The sequence below is a fragment of the Sinohyriopsis cumingii genome, unplaced genomic scaffold (genome assembly GCF_028554795.1).
Source record: "Sinohyriopsis cumingii isolate HCF-2022 unplaced genomic scaffold, ASM2855479v2 utg002966l, whole genome shotgun sequence".
NCBI classification, from domain to species: domain Eukaryota; kingdom Metazoa; phylum Mollusca; class Bivalvia; order Unionida; family Unionidae; genus Sinohyriopsis; species Sinohyriopsis cumingii.
Window position 1 is genome coordinate 77,657 of NW_028316354.1, and position 17,781 is coordinate 95,437.

The following is a 17,781-nucleotide window of genomic DNA, read 5'->3' on the forward strand; positions in this document are numbered from 1 at the left end:
GAACCACGGTAAGTACCCACGACAACAGGAAGATAAAAGTAAGCTTTCTCGCATAATCACATTGGCCTATCCTCACGGACAGATCTGATACAACATTAATCGGGACCTCTTAGAAACATGTAAGAAATGGAAAGTGAGACAGAAATATAGAAATATTGTAAACAGGATATCATGAGTTACAGAAGGCAAATAAAATAGAAACTTATTTATATTTAAAAGAAAAGAGAAATGAAAAGAAATAAAAAAAAGGCCACGGTTGAGCGTGAACACCTAATTTCTGATACAGTATTATTACAACAACGTCATCTTTTAACGCAATCGGTCTACATGATAAGAAGCCCTGGCGCTTTTCTATATCAAAATAACTATGTGGCACGGTGAGGTCCTTTGAGGTAAGAGATACATTCAGAGCTGAGATAATCTGGTTTTGGTTTTGTTTTCTTTATTTAACATTGTTCCATTGGAAGTAAACAAGTAGTGCACTATTTCTTTAAACTTTGCCGCAATCAATAGTCCGTGTTATAACGTGCCGGTAGCCTACTGAGTAAGTTTATTTTAAGTCCAGTTTCCAGACGATAATTTAAGCAGTCTACTAAAATAATTCACGAAATTCAAAGAAATAAACAATGATACAACTATTGCATTCAGTGCTGATTTCATAACTTAAATATATGCGTGTGATTCACATTATAGTATTACACATATTACGATCCTTTTTGAAAGCAAAGACCATCATTCCGTCTCCTACAGACATCTGGAATTAAAAAGATAAGTGGATGCTTTTTATTCCTGTGGACATCATTGTCAAAGCGCATCTTCTACATTTAGCTGTTCTCATCCAAGTATTCCAAATATGATTTGCGCTAAAGAATGCTTCAAAATGCAAGCAGAAACCGTAAGAGAAAAGTAGCAATCGACATTAGAACATTAATTTTGTTTAAGGAAACATTAAAAACAGCATTTTGTGTTACTATAAAGTAGGACTAAAGTTGTATGGCAAAGATCATGGCAGTAGTCTGTGTTACGTAGTTTGCCTTTGTTTTTCTGCTCGCTATTGATGATCGTATGGGAGGCAATTTGTATGTGCTATGGTAGATAATCTATAGATAAAATTACGTGTGTATTTTGTTCTGAGTGGGCGGGAAAAAATCTAGTTTGATTCGGAATAGGAATATGCCTAGGCCTTCCGGTGAATTCCTACGCCGTATCAATCGAGTCCTTTCCCCCGACTGGGAACAAAGTACTTATGTGGTTTTCTATTTATTACATATCGCCGCCACCTTTATTTGCACATTCTTTTCGGCTTTGTAATGAATATCTTTTAAAGAAATGAATTAGACATTTGTTGTTGCATGACAGATATTGCATAATCCTATGTAACTGGGGTTGGCCTAAATATATACTGTGCGGTTGCTTCATAGGAAGATCTGCATTGCTAATGTGTTGATTTACTAATAAGCTTTTAATTTTGTAAACATATTGTATGGGACATAAAAACGTGGGTTAAACTGTGTCACAGGTAAGTAAGTTTCCTTATCTCTCAAATGGAATATAGGTTTTGGACCAGTAAGGGACCATTTATCTTACACACAGACTACTGAATACACACAGCCTACTTGAAAACGGATTTCATTGCATATATTTCACAGAATACAATAGTTTTAATACATTCCACTTTAAACAGAAAGCTTATTCATTTACAGCATTTTCAGAGACTCTACTCCTTATTAATGCATAAAGCATAAGTGTGATAATTTAGCATGTATTTTCAAGAAAATGAATATAAAGTCTTTTTCTAACATGCGGAATAGACTTTTAAAATCATTTGGATATTTGTTACCAAATAAACTGTAAACATTATTGTTAATTGTTCTTATTGTTTTCTACTGGAACAGTCCCAAGAATTAGAAAATGTAAACAAACACACCTCCTGCGTGTGTCCCAGTGACAAAAAAGTTATCAACAACTTTTTAACAAGATGTAATTCTTCTACACTTGCGTCAGAGTCAACACGGCCGATGACCTACTTGACAAGTCTGCCCTAGTGTTGCAAATGATTGTCAGTTTTATCCTCAGATTTACTAAACGACTTTAATCGCCTAGCAATATTAGCATACAAACTGATGGTTTCACCACTTAAATTTGATCTATAAACATATATAAAAAACAAATCCATATACCATAATTTTGAAACTTAAAACCTGAAATAATGTTGGATAATTTTGGTATTGCTGTTGCTAGGAACGAGATCAACGTGTTTTCAGAACTCTTTGTTCATCGTTTTTTTTAAAACCATTTTGTTTAAGGTCGTCGCGCCAATAATTCATCGTTTTGTGGGAATTAGCATACTCCTTTCAAGATCAAATGCTGTAGCGGTGGTTAATTTCTTTAAATTATTTGTCTGTACCTGTATTTCAACTAATATGAGTATCTGGATAAAATGACAAACGTGTGTTGACAGTTTTCAATAGTTCAAAATACATAGCTATCAATCATTCTGGACATTTTATAAGTGGTTTATTATTGTGTATTTAAAGTTTTTAATGTACTTCCAGGCTGGGTGTGAGATACGAAACCACACGTTGACCATCTGTATCGAACTCAAGATCGCCATTTGAAATTAAATGAGCATGTAAGAACGGTTGTTACTGGCTGTTACTTTGCACGGATGACCAGTTATGAAGGATGTATGCAAAAATAATGATAAAAAGACTATAAAATTAAAGAAGCATGTACAATAACTTGTTGTGATCAAACCCTTAGAAGACCGTCAATTCTAGATTATTTCAATACGCCTTGACATAATTATACATGCTGTTAATGTTGGTGTCCGTACGTCCGTCCACAACCTATATTAACATCGATGTTAACTGGTGTGTTTTTTTTCTTTAGAAAAAAGAGTGGGCTCTTCATGCAGTCTTTGACAAGGTTTATGCTTATTTCATGGACGTTCAATTTAAAAAGTATTGTCTTTTAAGATGTTGCATATACTATATGAAGTTTCCAATACTAGATAATGTTTTACAGATCTAGAAGGATAAGGTGAACAACATCTTTAACATAGACACATACCAATCAAGGCTTCCGTATTCGGCCAAGAAAATAAAAGATTTACGAGAGCATCAACTATTAATGCTAACATTGGTTAAAGTTATTTCACTGCAAGGCCTTAAAGTGAAGGTCTTATCATGAACTTAGTCAGGTCTTTGGACATTGCAAATCAGTGCAAGTCAGTACAGTCGGTCTTAGGACAAAACAAATCAATGCAAGTCAGTACAGTCGCTCGTTTACATTACATTTTCTTGTAAGCAAGCAGCATTTTCAACTCTTAATGATGACAAAACATATATTTTCTATGGATAGTTTAATGATTGGATTTAATCCCCATAAACATGCAAAGATAGTTATCTAGGTTTCGATTCAAACTATCCATATCAAACCAAACATATATCTAAATTTACAAGATACATTACAGCTGTTTGTTTTGAAAGTTTTATTGACCTTTTGCCAAAAAGACTTTGTTTCTTTATTGTTCCCACGAAGAGTCTCCCCAGCACTCTTGAAAACAAAAGTCATACCTTTATGCCACTCATCCTTCAGCCAGGATAGCGGTTGTTTTAAATTATAGAAGTTATTGCATCAATACAAGGAAATCATAGATACTTTCACTTCCTCTATGGATCGATGAACACGATGTCTAGCTGGAAATGACACAAATAGCTTGCGCATGACCACGTATATTACTATCTGACGGGCGCACCAATCATGTCATTTTCAAGATTTCATGTTCACAAGATGGTATAAAAGAAGGAAGATTGGAAGATTAGATTTTCAAATATAACTTTCAAACATTTGGAGCAAGACACAAAGTGAATATTTTACACTTTTAACTGCAATTTTAATATCAAATAATAATCAGTTGAAGAGAATTGTAGGCATTTTCTTCAGTACTGCCGTAAAGTTTCATAACTAACTTTGGGTCGTCTCTTTCCTTAAAAGGCAACATTAACCGTGACTATATAGTCATTGGAAGATATCCACTAAGATATGAATGCTCAGCTTCCATCTTGCATTTACTCTTGGATTTTCTACTAACTGGGTATCTACAGAGACAATATCGTTAATATCATGGATTCGAAGATTCTTCATTTCTTCGTTCTGCTCTGTTTCTTGACCTTGACCAACAAAAGCCAAGCGTTGAGCGGGTAAGTGCATATTGTACCCTTATTCAAAGTTTTAATACTTTCCACCTGATGTTACAAAAGCTAATTATTCTAAGCCATGTCCCTTACGTCTAGATCATTGATACAAAGATCTAAACTTCATCAATGTTTCATACTGGTAAATACAGCCTTTATGTAATAACATTAAAAGAGCAGATATGATTCACAATTAGTTTTATCAGTAATTAGTTTTTCAAGCAATATTATATTTAAACAAATAATAAGCTTAAAACATAAACTTGTAGTGTGTAAATCCAAAAATTAATCGTTGCGGAAAATATATTATAGATTTCATATCAGAGCTGAATGGTGCACAATCAAAGATAGCTCTAGTTTTCTCCCTAATTTTTCTTATATAACACTTGGATGAAACTCAACATAGTTAACCAGTTTTTCACTGTCTTTAGAAGAACCTGCTACCTTTCTACTTTCTAAATAACGTAAGAAAATCTACGTTCTAAGTCAAACATTTCGAGTGGGAGTCAAGAAAGAAGACGATGTCTTCCCTTATATCAATGATCCTTACCAGTCTTTCATTTCTAAACATAATCCGAAGAGAAATATATTGTGATCTGATTTCAACACAAATGTATAATGACCAGGAAGTTCAAAGAGGGACGAGTTTATAATGATAAGGAAGTTCAGAGAGTGACTATTTTATAATGAAAAGGAAGTTCAAAGAAGGACAAGTCTATTTTTTATTCTGCTTAGTTGCAATACGGAGAGTTTGAAATATTTTAAATGTTAAGAGCACCTAGAGATCTGTATTGGTCTGCTTTCGGAGAGACAAAGGTCAGATGTATAACTCTACATGTATTTCTCTCCATTGCTCAATTCTTCATATTCATACTAGATTTAATATGTGAACAGTATGAATAGTCAGTGTATGAATTTCATATTAGTCCCCATTTCAAACAAACTTGGAGTATTAACAATCCCGGTTTAGCAGTCTAGTTTGCCAACATTATTTATTAGTATTACTTTTCTTGTCCTGTTATAGACATATCTCAATATATCTACGGTATTATTATAGTCACCACTCAAAGTATCTACGGTATTATTATAGTCACCACTCAATGTATCTACGGTATTATTATAGTCACCACTCAGTGTATCTACGGTATTATTATAGTCAACCACTCAGTGTATCTACGGCATTATTATAGTCACCACTCAATGTATCTACGGTATTATTATAGTCACCACTCAGTGTATCTACGGTATTATTATACTCAACACTCAATGTATCTACGGTATTATTATAGTCACCAGTCAATATATCTACAGTATTGTTATAGACATATCTCAATGTATCTACGGTATTATAATAGTCACCACTCAATGTATCTACGGTATTATTATAGTCACCACTCAATGTATCTACGGTATTATTATAGTCATTTAAGATAGAAGAAGCATTAATCGCCTTATGTTCGTTCCATTAAGAATTACCTGTGTTGCTAAGAAGACGGTTCTTTATGCCAACAGTCTTATCCTAGTACCCTGGTTTTCTTCTACAACACTGCGTTCCACATCACAGAGACTATATCTGACGTTGCTTCGTTACGGTGTGAAATCAAGTTTCAAGACACATTTATAAAGGATATTATGCTACTTTTTTAAAGTAGGGAAACATATAGTCTAACAAAAAGTAGGATAAGGAATGAATCACCAGTGTAGCTCAAAGACTGCACATATACAATCATATCACAAAAGTAATAAATCTTAATCGTATACGGCGTCACTTAACTCCTGATATTGCGAGTCAGTCTCCGTGTAATTGCGTATATGTAAAATGTGTCCCCTCGCCACCAACTTACCATGCTGCATCTCTAAGGTGTAGATTAAAATTCTGAACTGAAACCATAATCAACTTTCTCATAATTTAACATGCGTTACTTAACCTTCAGCGAATAATATGATAACTCCCGAAGAATATAAGGTCTGGTTCCCTACATGCCTCACCCATTAAGTTATAGATCATAAAGTGATGCTTTATAATCAATTTTAATAATGTGCTAAGTTGAAATACGACATTACAGACTGGAACGTTCCAAAGAAATTGAGAAGATATACTTGAAAAGGGGTAATTTTGCTAATGTATTTTCGGTTTGTTTTTTTGTGTTTTTTTTTGTTGTTTTTTTTTGTCTTCTGTTTTCTTCATAAGCGAAGCATCATTGGAGTCCAGAGTACTAGGTTCAATTTATTTAACTTATTTGCACTGATTGATACAGAAAGTGCTTATTATTTGGTTTATAATATTGTTCTGAAAATATTGTTAATTCTTCATGTTATTATGAAGGTCTGGATAACGCCTTATTTGACAACATCACCATTCTTGGTGGACAAGTACATTTCCGGTTGTAAAATTTATCCTGAACTTTTCATTGTTTTATACTGTCGTATAACTATATCAGGATTATTTGAGTTCAGTTCATAACACTGCAAGTCCCTCTCACGTTTTCATTTATAAGTTTGATACTTAACTTATGAATTACGTTTACGAAACTTGTTTCGCTCAAATACACTATTTCGACAGCAGACTGACCAGTCCTACCACTAACCTCTTAATGCTTAGCGCCAGGCGAGGCAGCTGCTAGTACCATTTTTATAAGACTTTGGTATGACTCAGCCGGGGTTAGATACCGCGACCTTCCGCAGGCGAGGAGGACGCTCTGACCACTTAGGACATCGGAGAGGTCCAGTTGCTAGTAGCTCTGTTTTGATTCCTGCTTGGAAGGAAATGTAACTGTTTAATAATAGTCGTGTCATTCAATAAAAATTTATTTCATATAAGCAAATATCTAAATATTCAGTGTGGTATCTAGAGATAAACATTTTGTCTCTGTTTTGTATACAAATGTTAATTCAGAACTATAATTTCGTATATATACCCCACATATTTCTTAGTATAACGTCACATAAATGAGGAACTGTGCGTATCGCTAAATGTTATGTGATGCAGAAAGTATATACCTTAATTTATATTTTAAATATATATCCGTATCATGTATGTTGTCACTGAGATGTGTCATTTTCATAAATTTTTTTTTATATTGTGTTATTTTAGAAATGTTTGCACTAGACGCCGAATTGAATATTGGACTGAACGCTATTGTTCCTGTCGGTTCTTATGGTGGTAAGTAAAAATATAATGTTGGCCTTTCTTCATGAAATGGGACATTTCAAGCAATAAAATTAACCTATAAATGAAATTCACAAATGTACTATTTTAGAGTATAGCTTAGAAATGAATCATACTTGATAACTGAATCTTCAGCTTACATTCTTAGATGCTAGAAAATAAGAAAATAATTATCCATTTTGTTTTGTTCATATCATGGCGGTCATTCTGAGCAACAGAAAAAATCAAACCACTCTGTTTCGTACAAGATTAAAACCTGAACAGTTAAAATCCAAAACGTTTTACATTAAAGATCATTTTGTTGGAGAACTTTTAAAGTTGGTTGAGTTTCTCTTGCGTTAAATTTTCAGGTGCTGTTGGGAATTAAAAGCTTACGCTAATTGGTGTTTTTATTAATTATAAGAATATGTTTCCGGTGCTTTAAAGACTGTGTTAATATGGGCACAATAAATACAAGGATGCCTTCCAGTAATCGTAAAAGATTATTGTAGTCGCTTTTTAAATCATTCATTCATTCGCTTTTGCCTGCGATAACTGTCTAGGCCATAGGACTTACTCACCATGATGTGTGCCAGAAGTGGCAAAGTATCGAGGAGACATGCTAGTGATTGGAGAAGGATATCTTGATAGCGTAGAAGAGACCGAGTGTTGCCACTCAGATTCAACAGACTATTTCGGCCTCAACTTAACCTAGATAAGTGATCCAAAATGCAAGTCTAATCAAGCGTCTTGTAAAGCCAAGATTCAGGGGCTATTTTAAAGAGAGATTCGGTCTTCTGATCTTCAACAGTGCAAGATTACTGCTGATGTGTCCCAGGACAGTACAAGAGTACTGCTGGTGTGTCCCAGGACAGTGCAAGAGTACTGCTGAAAATTGATGTGTCTCTACCTTTACATCAATTAAGTATTATGAACATAAATTCACACTTACGATCAAAGGTTCCATATTTCGTAAAGGAGGTCATCTGCTATAAAATCAATCCGTTGGATTTTTTGTTATCATTATGTGAAAAAATTAGAAACTTCTCCTCAAAAACATCCATGTTTCTTCTTATGACTGTTTTCATTCTCCCTTAAGGTGCACTAGCCATTCCTATCGTCAGAAAAGTACAGTTATAATTGAAGAATATTGCTGTCCAGGGTGGATGACAAATGGTAGTCAGCAATGTGATGTTCGTAAGTATAACCTATTACTTACAATCCTAATTCGACTGTTTATGTAAATATTTCATTGAGTTTTAAAATCTAACCTTCAAATTGTAAGCAAGAATACTAATGTGTGATACTTGAGGACAGTACGCAATAATCTGAAGAAGTCGAAAATATTATCAAAATTGCCCTGGACTAAACATTCAGTCACTGGGATGCGGTTAATATTGTTAACATCGTTTTCGACTCAACATTCAGTCAAAAATAATGAATTAACGAAGAGAATCATTATCTTAATGAAATATTTTTAAAATGTTCATTCGATCATTAAACTTGGTGGTGTATGACTCATGAAATCCAGAGAAATTGGCTTCTCACAAATAATAGTTACTTTAATAAAAGAAAACAGGTAACTATTTAAAAATGTAGCATAGGACAAAAGTTATGACGTCTCTTGCCTTCCAATTACAGTTGTCGTAAATGTTGAAGAAAGTTAAGCAGCTAACAATTCCTGAGTATCTTACCGTTGATTTACAGTGTTATATTTCTTTTGGACATATTGTGATCTTACTGAAACAAAATGTCGCCTGCATAAACGGAAAACATCAAGTAAATTAAAATCTAATTAATTCCTTACAAGATAGAGAGTATGCTCTCATTGCTATCATCCTATTCCTTTCTTCGGATCAATTTAAATGTCTGTTACCAATTCTGGTCTCGTTGAAAAGATCAAATTCTAAGACTTCTAGAAATGGATGTACTGCAAGATACGCAAGTAAGAATAATGAATTCTCTTTTAAAAGAAAACAACATATGCATCGACTTTTTAAAATGGAAAAAAATAATATATTGCATACCATTACAGCAATTTGTAACCCCTCCTGTGAGTCTCGTGGAACCTGTTTTGCCCCTGACAGATGTAGGTGCAACACGGGATACACCGGAGAGTACACGGCTTGTACAACACGTAGGTTGAATTACCAGTTTTCGAAAATTCTTGTTCTGTAGCATGATTGAAACGAATACACAGATCTCCAGTTCTCATCTTATTATGTATTCTATTCTGTCATTTTGTTGTCATGTGCATATCAATCAAATGTGCGAGGACTTGGTTTAATACAGTTGTGAATTTCTTTAACTAGTCGATCATATTTTAGATTTACTTTTTAAAAGGCGCATCTACGTGTAACAGGTCTTCCAATTAATTGTGTGTTAATTGTGTATCTCTTAACAAACTGTTGCATGAGAGCGATCTCCATCTGCTTCTCGTTTGAAATTAAAAACCTTCTTTCTTGTTCCTTGGAAATGTTATCAAAGAATTAGGTCCTGCCTACGCACATGCATACACATTTGTCTCATAAAAGTGATTATGATAATAAGTGTCCCATTTCAGTGAAATGTTCGCATTTGGTGCCATGTTATCCTGGAAAGTGCAAAGGTCAAGAAACGGCTGATACGTGTGAATGCGACACTGGATTCTCTGGGACTGGACAGGACGCCTGCTTAACAAGTAATCTCTCTCTCTCTCTCTCTCTCTCTCCTTCTATTTCTCTCTCTCTCTCTCTCTCTCTCTCTCTCTCTCTCTATATATATATATATATATATATATATATATATATATATATATATATGTGTGTGTGTGTGTGTGTGTGTTTCTTTATTTTCCCACTATTATATTGATCTGAGCAACTTAAGGAGGTTTGAGATACGTATCCATAAATGACACGAGACAGAGTCAGAGTTAGAATGAGAAACGCGGCAGTTAGAAACGGGGGTTGGTGGTGTCAGACTTAAAGAAACGACTGTAACGTAACAGTTTTGAGTTAGATTAGTAATTAAAAACTCCTGATATGGGCAGAATGTTATAGTATGGAATATAAAAAGTGAACGATTTGGAAAAGAATTATAAAAAAAAACAAGCAGTGATGGAACATAAAATAGGCAAACGGGCTACGTTTCTAATCACATGGAAAGTGGATCGGTTTCGAAATAAGGCAATATGGAATGGACCATAATGGACAAGGAAGATACCGGCTGGTAAGCAAGCATTTGCCCTGATTCTGACTCAGGAAATGTAAAGGCTCTAACAACGATCTTTCTAGGAAGACAACATTGACAAACACTCGTTCAGATTTTACAGATGTACCACAACTCACATATAGCAAAGCAAAGGATTAGTTGCCCCATGTTAATACATTATATGAAGTAAATTGTTAGATATATAATCTCCTCATCTCTCAAGCTGTACAATGGATTTTGCAACTGTAATGTAGCTCTTCAGTTAACCATGCAAGGGTTTCGAAAGAGAGATTAAATATAGAAAACATAAGACGAGTGTGTGTGTGTGTGTGTGTGTGTGTGTTTACCCATTTAATATGTATGTCAGCGTCTTATTTACAACTGCGGCTAGAATTTGGGAAAAAGGAAATAAAACGTGCGAGAGTCTGTCAAAATATTTAGTTAAAAACCTTGGTCAGAAACGGTGAGTTCATTCTAAAGGAAAACAATATGTGTCCTTGAAAGAAGAGACCAATATAAATAAATGGAACATTATTAGGCAGGCTGGCTATATTGATGAAGCATCGAATGGTAAGCAAGACAAATATGTTAGGACAATATACAGTATAAGCACACTAAGAACCAGCAAGCTGGTAATCAAAATCTCACTTTTTCGAATTGGGTAGATAAATAAAAGAGGTCAGTTGGCACTTGTTTATCGGGGAAGCTAGACCTAGAATAGCATTAAAGGACGAGATGCCGCGATTTGGGCGGCAGAGGAGTAGTTAAGAGTAAAATCTTAAGAAACGGGCAGTTACTCTATCATAAATCCCCGTGCGTAGCCCATGAATACGACACTAGTGCGTGCTCTTATTGTCATCATGAACATTGATGTTCCATCATCAATGAGACATTAACCACTTTAGACATAGAAAAACGCAATCAATCACACTTGTGAATTGATTTGAGCCGGTTTTAGACTCATAACTTCGTTCGAATTTAATGCTCGAAGTTAGCACATTCGAGATTGTATACGTTCCGGAAGTTGTTTGTTCTAAAGCCATTGGCAGCATTTTGCAGAGACAATACGAACGGAGAAGCATTTTGTGAAGAGAAAAGACACAAGATGAAAGCGTAAAGTTTGGGGCAGTTCTATAATAATGTACCAGATGGATTACTGTATACTGTTTGTCTCATACATAAGGTCATTTTTCTGTTTACCGTGTGGTAAACAAAATGCAATATGATCGGTACCTTGAGAACTAAAACTGTAAACCAGATCGGACGATAGCAGATGTCTTGATCGGGAATAAAAATATGATGTTGTACGAATTTCAACAATCATGTAAAATTTGATTAACCAGGAAAAACATTAGTAGTCGGCGAGGAAAGTGCGTGGTCGCCTGAGTCCTTTCAGTCTCTTAGCGACAATAAAAAGGTGCAAACGACAGCAAAATATGTTTTCCTCGCACATAACACTACCGTTTAGTCTCACTATAACCAAAAAAGCGACTTTCATGCACACTTCAATAACAATATACCCTACACCACTATTACTAACTGCAACAACAACAACAATAATAATAATATGTGTGATATGATTTGGATTTTTAACGTAGCTTTTAACAATTGTTCCGTCATATCGCTACGATGTCTACAATGTGGCAGTTTATAGTGATGTATAGCGCTGAGGCATCATGCCGCAGACATGTAGCATGATGTCTCTCCCAGTCACATTATCCTGACACCAGGCCGACCAGTCCTAACACTAACCTCGTAATGCTGAGCGCCAAATGAGGCAGCTGTTAGAGCCATTTTTGTAAGCCTTTGGTATGACTCTAACCGAGGATAGAACCCACGACCTCCCGCATCCGAGGCGGACGCTCTAACCACTAGGCCACCGGAGCGGTGTATATTAATAATAATAATAATAATAATAATTAATTAATTAATTAATTAATTAATTAATTAATTAATTAATTAATTAATACAGTGACCAAGGAGAAGGGAATGCCGGATATTGGTCTTAGCACAGTGACTTTGTCTCACATCAGACGCACAGACAACTCTACTAAATTTTCCTTCGCCATGGATGGAACCACAGTGCATAAGGACACGTTTTGGATTAATCAAAAAGATTTCAACTATTTGATGTTTGAATTCCACTCCCTGTACGAACCTCCACCCCTCTCACATAGACCTAGATATATCGATGACTCTGGCTTCGGCATCGTCGGAGGCCAAATTTTTGTCAACATTTCCAAGATTCCAAGATCAGGTAAAATTCGTCAAATCACATTTTGTTTATGTCATAAATTAACCATGTGAATTCAAAATGTTCGAAATATGTAAATACATTTGGATTTATATGCAAAGTACAGCATGCTCAACTTTGACGTTTCTAAGATTTATCCCCTTGATTCAGTAGATAGCTTGACTTAAAGATATTCTGAATATTCTGTACCTGTACAGGTGTTTCTTTATTTCTTTTGTTGTCTTTTATCTTAGCATTGAAGTTTGATCTCTATGTTATATTTCATAAAGTACAAAAGAAAATTAAGCAGATTCGAAGTCTCTAGAAATTTGTAGAAATTAATGAACAAAGATTACGAATCAGCTCTGTCAAATTCTGAGATTGTTGTTTAGTAGCGTGGTTTCCTCTCTAACATTTTACTAAATAAATTGTATCTAAATAAAACATCATACAATGTACAGCCATTGTGTGTTACGCTTAAACTAAATGTGCACTCCAATTTATATACGAAGTGAAAAGGTGATACAATGTTTGTGAACATGCTAGTGCATATGGTAGAAAAGGTACACTCAGGCCGAACATTGTTGTATACTGGAAACATCTTGGTAGATATGGGTAAAATGTAGTATGACTTTAGTGTTTACTGTTATTCTCCAGTCAATGAAGTAATGAAGGAACTTCTGATCTTTCTAGCTGATATGCATACAGAATACGTATATCAAATGAAATGAAACCAAATTTAAGACCAAAATCAAAATAAGAAGTTAAAATAAAACAGAAGGTTTTCTTTTCATTTCATATCGTTCACTTGAAGTTATATCCTTTACATTTATTTTATTTTATTTCCTATGTCTTTAAAACTATTTTCAACAGTCGTCTCAATTAAATGTACACACGCGTAGTTAATAAGGTAGCCACTTTGATTGTTGTTTATATTGCAGTGGTGATGATGATTATGATGATGATTATGATGATGATGATGATGACCTATGCATTGCCAATCAACGTCATTATTATTAATGTTTTACTTAAATTATTATTATTACTTTATTATTATTATTATTATTATTATTATTATTATTATTATTATTTAAATCTGAAATCGCGAACTCCCAAAAAAAGGTGCACATTTTTTATCATATTGTTCTTTGCAGATAATTAAGTATACTGCCTTATAAGTAATCATATCTATATAATATCATATTTATCATACTATAAGCTTGACCTAATTAGTCCTCCGATAAAGGTAGACACGTTAGTATAGCTCTGATAGTACTCATTGACCAGGTTTGCGTGTAAATAGCAATCTCAACACTTTTTCTTCCTCTCTTTATGTTTTGAATATCTGAATTCCCGCCTGATATAGAGTGGATCCCTAATAATATTAATTTTGCTAATATAACTCAGTTTTTAATCTTGGCTGATTGTCAGAAGCCAAAACTTTAATAATAAATATAATAATGATAATGTTTATAGTAGTAGTATGCCTGCTTTATTATTATTAGTAGTAGTAGTAGTAGTAGTAGTAACCACAGAGTTCCGGTCTTTGCGCTTGAAGAAACAAAAACGCTTATTTTATGAAACTGTCCAGTTTGTGTGATGCTACTCATTTGGACTGAAAGTAGATTATTACTGTCCAGCTGTATAAAGTGTCATGATACTAGTCTGAACTGAAATTACATCATTACTGACAATTTCTTACTTGTTTCTTTGCTAATATTTTTTCACCAAAATATATATTTGTTAGGTGCAGTGTAAAATAACACATTATTTGTACTAGTACATATACCGGAAAATAGAAATATAAACTAAATCCATTTCGGCCAAATATAATTGAGAGAGAGGGAGAGATAGAGAGAGCATATGACAAACTTCATTATTTAAGGATACGCTTGTTATTGAGGATTAAATTCAGTGATAGAGGCTCTGTTTGAAGATACTTGACTTGCATAGCATTCTAGATCATTGACAGAGGCACATTTAAAAGTAAATCACTTACAGGTGTTTAAAGCCATGAATACTAACTAGCTCTATGTAAAGGTTATTCACTTAGAGAGGGGTCGTAAATCAATTTGAGAGGCTCTACTTACAGTGAATAATGTACAAACGTCACATGACAAATCTGGATATGACTTTATTCTACTCCCGCTCTAAATTGTACAGTATATGAAGCATATTACAAGACATGAATATAACCTGTGATATCATAATATAATGTTTAACATGGATTTTAAAAATTCGAAAAACACAAACTACCTGCAAATATTTGTTTCAAAAGTTATATGTTATCCGTATTAAATAATGGATTAGATTTGTAAACCTTATTCCTAAAAATGTACAAATTATGTATAAATGTTCGTCCTTCATCATGACAAAAGAATGCTACATAATATACGATATTCATCTACATGTGTGGCTTAAGATTTTAATTACATGGGCAGTAGGATAGCGTTCACTCTGGATGCGATTTACCTAGATTGGCCTAAAGTGGATTGCATCAATAACTGAAAGGTTTAATTAATTGTTAAACTCTCTGGGTGTATAAAGGAACATGTATAGTTAATATTAATGTAACGATATGACAGTAATATAACTCATGTAGTCTTAATATTAATATTAATGTAACGATATGACTAATATAACTCAGGTAGTCTTAATATTAATATTAATGTAACGATATGACTAATATAACTCAGGTAGTCTTAATATTAATATTAACGTAACGATATGACTGTAATATAACTCATGTAGTCTTAATATTAATATTAATGTAACGATATGACTGTAATATAACTCATGTAGTCTTAATATTAATATTAATGTAACGATATGACTAATATAACTCAGGTAGTCTTAATATTAATATTAACGTAACGATATGACTGTAATATAACTCAGGTAGTCTCAATATTAATATTAATGTAACGATATGACTGTAATATAACTCAGGTAGTCTTAATATTAATATTTATAGCAGGAACAACAATTGAATACAAAACTAAAAACAACTACTACTACTACTACTACTGCTATTTCAAGCACCCTTATTTCTAAATGTATTCTTATAAATGATACAAAGAAGAAGGGGCCTAAATTACCGCAGTGTACGACTCATCCACAATATCGTCATTATTGTTGAAATCATCAACATGTCTCTAATTAATGTACAGCAATATGTTAAATATTAACGGAATATTGTTAAATTCAATATTGTTTTCATAAAATACTGATATAGCTCCTACTACATAAAAGCAACGACTTCATTCATTACAGATAAATGTGGGGATGTGCGATGTCCCGGGTTCGAACCCCGGCCGAGTCTTATAAACATTTTACTAGTAGCTTGGCGCTCAGCATTAAGAGGTTAGTGTTAGGACTGGTCGGCCTGGTGTCAGGATAATGTGACTGGGTGGGACATCATGCTATGTCTACGGCATCTTGCCGTAGTGCTTGAGATCACCATAAACTGTCATACTGCAGACATCGTGGCGATATGGCTGAAAAATTGCTAAAGCTACGTTAAAAATCCAAAACAGACACACACACACACACACACACACACACACACTGATAAATGTGCATTGTCTTACTCACCGCAGTGCACTGTCATACTGTCATGTTCACAACTGTGCATTACCACGTGCCCTGAAGTGCACGTTTTGTGTGTGTGTGTGTGTGTGTGCGCGCGTGCGTGTGTGTGTGCGTGTGTGTGTTTGTGTGTGTGTATGCGCGCGCGCGTGTGTGTATGCGATTTGGATTGCTAACGTAGCTTTTGTGGGGGTACAAAGTTAGTGCACTGCCTTGCATAAATGTATATTGCTTTGTGTAGCGCAATGGCACTTTTCTGAGGCTGTTGCGAAACTCGAGAAGCCAAATAAAGTTTATGTCTTTCAAGTATCTGATATACGTTGAAATCGTGTAAGGGTAGGATATATGTATTCTCTATTCTGATACAACAAAATGATTTTCACCCTTGATTTTAAAAGTGTATTTGTGTACTATTCATTATGTACAGAGATATGCTCGTGTTGTTCCGGGTTTCGGTGATTTAATTGTGGTTGTATCTAGCATTAGGTGGTCTAATACGTGATGTGGCCTTTACCAAGCAATACATCTGCCCCGGTATCTCGGATACAGCTCCAAACAAGGATATCGTCAAATGCATCATTACAGAATCTCAGTTCTATACAAACTTGGAAGATGGCGACTGGTGAAGTATTTCTGTGTCTTTCTTATTCACACATATGCGTATTTTGTCAAATATACATACAATATTAGACGTTTGCCAGCCCTCCAATAGAATATGGCGTATATTTATGTATACTTAACATTATCTTAGTAAATTTATCTCCTATCAAATCGCTCAATTTTAATTGTATTAATCAAACTATTCAAATTGCATTAGTACTGTATGGAAAGCTACAGCATGTAGGCAAAATTATTTCACCATTACACGTCAACGTTGAATGGCCTTATCCATTTGAAAATGAATAACACCTGTGTAATATAAATACGTGTACTCCATTATCTACATGCTATACTGTCCATATCCTTAATAAATTCGAATAAAATGTAAATTTCAGCAAATTGTGGTAAAGGAAACGGTGCAGTATTTATATTTATTTTATTTTGATTGTTTGGTGTCAGGTTATCCTGTGCACCTTTGATAAATAAAATTTAAAAAATAATTCAACCTCCTCAATGCAGAGGTATTGACATTTTAAATAATACATATTATGTAATTTTATCTCAAATATTATTTTGGTCCACATTTTATATTCAAATAATTAATAACTTCACTTCATCTTGAAAGTTGCGTATTGTTGACGAAGCAGAAAGGTATTTGTGATTTACACAGAAGATTTCGCAATCTGACATTTACAACACGTCATGTATTAAGTATCACGTTTATTGGCCATTTTTACAGCCTTGTACAACACACGGAACAATAAAAATACAACTGATGACGGTCAAGTTGCGCAATAAAAAAGGTCAAGTTTGAAAAAGGTTTC

At 34.1% G+C, this 17,781-nt stretch overlaps 1 protein-coding gene across 4 annotated transcripts in view; it reads left to right on the forward strand.

Moving 5' to 3' along the window:
• The first annotated feature begins 3,834 nt into the window (after positions 1-3,834).
• Positions 3,835-17,781, forward strand: part of LOC149769943 (uncharacterized) — a 35,016-nt gene continuing 21,069 nt past the window's right edge. For 3 of the 4 annotated variants that reach the window (XM_089949630.1, XM_089949631.1, XM_089949632.1), the window contains exons 1-7: positions 3,835-4,205; positions 7,294-7,362; positions 8,447-8,544; positions 9,383-9,484; positions 9,911-10,027; positions 12,509-12,793; positions 16,844-16,979. In XM_089949630.1, coding sequence (XP_089805756.1) covers positions 4,129-4,205; positions 7,294-7,362; positions 8,447-8,544; positions 9,383-9,484; positions 9,911-10,027; positions 12,509-12,793; positions 16,844-16,979 — 884 coding nt within the window. In that variant the 5' untranslated portion in view covers positions 3,835-4,128. The remainder of the gene's footprint in view (positions 4,206-7,293; positions 7,363-8,446; positions 8,545-9,382; positions 9,485-9,910; positions 10,028-12,508; positions 12,794-16,843; positions 16,980-17,781) is intronic. The other variant, XM_089949633.1, reaches the window with a different exon arrangement.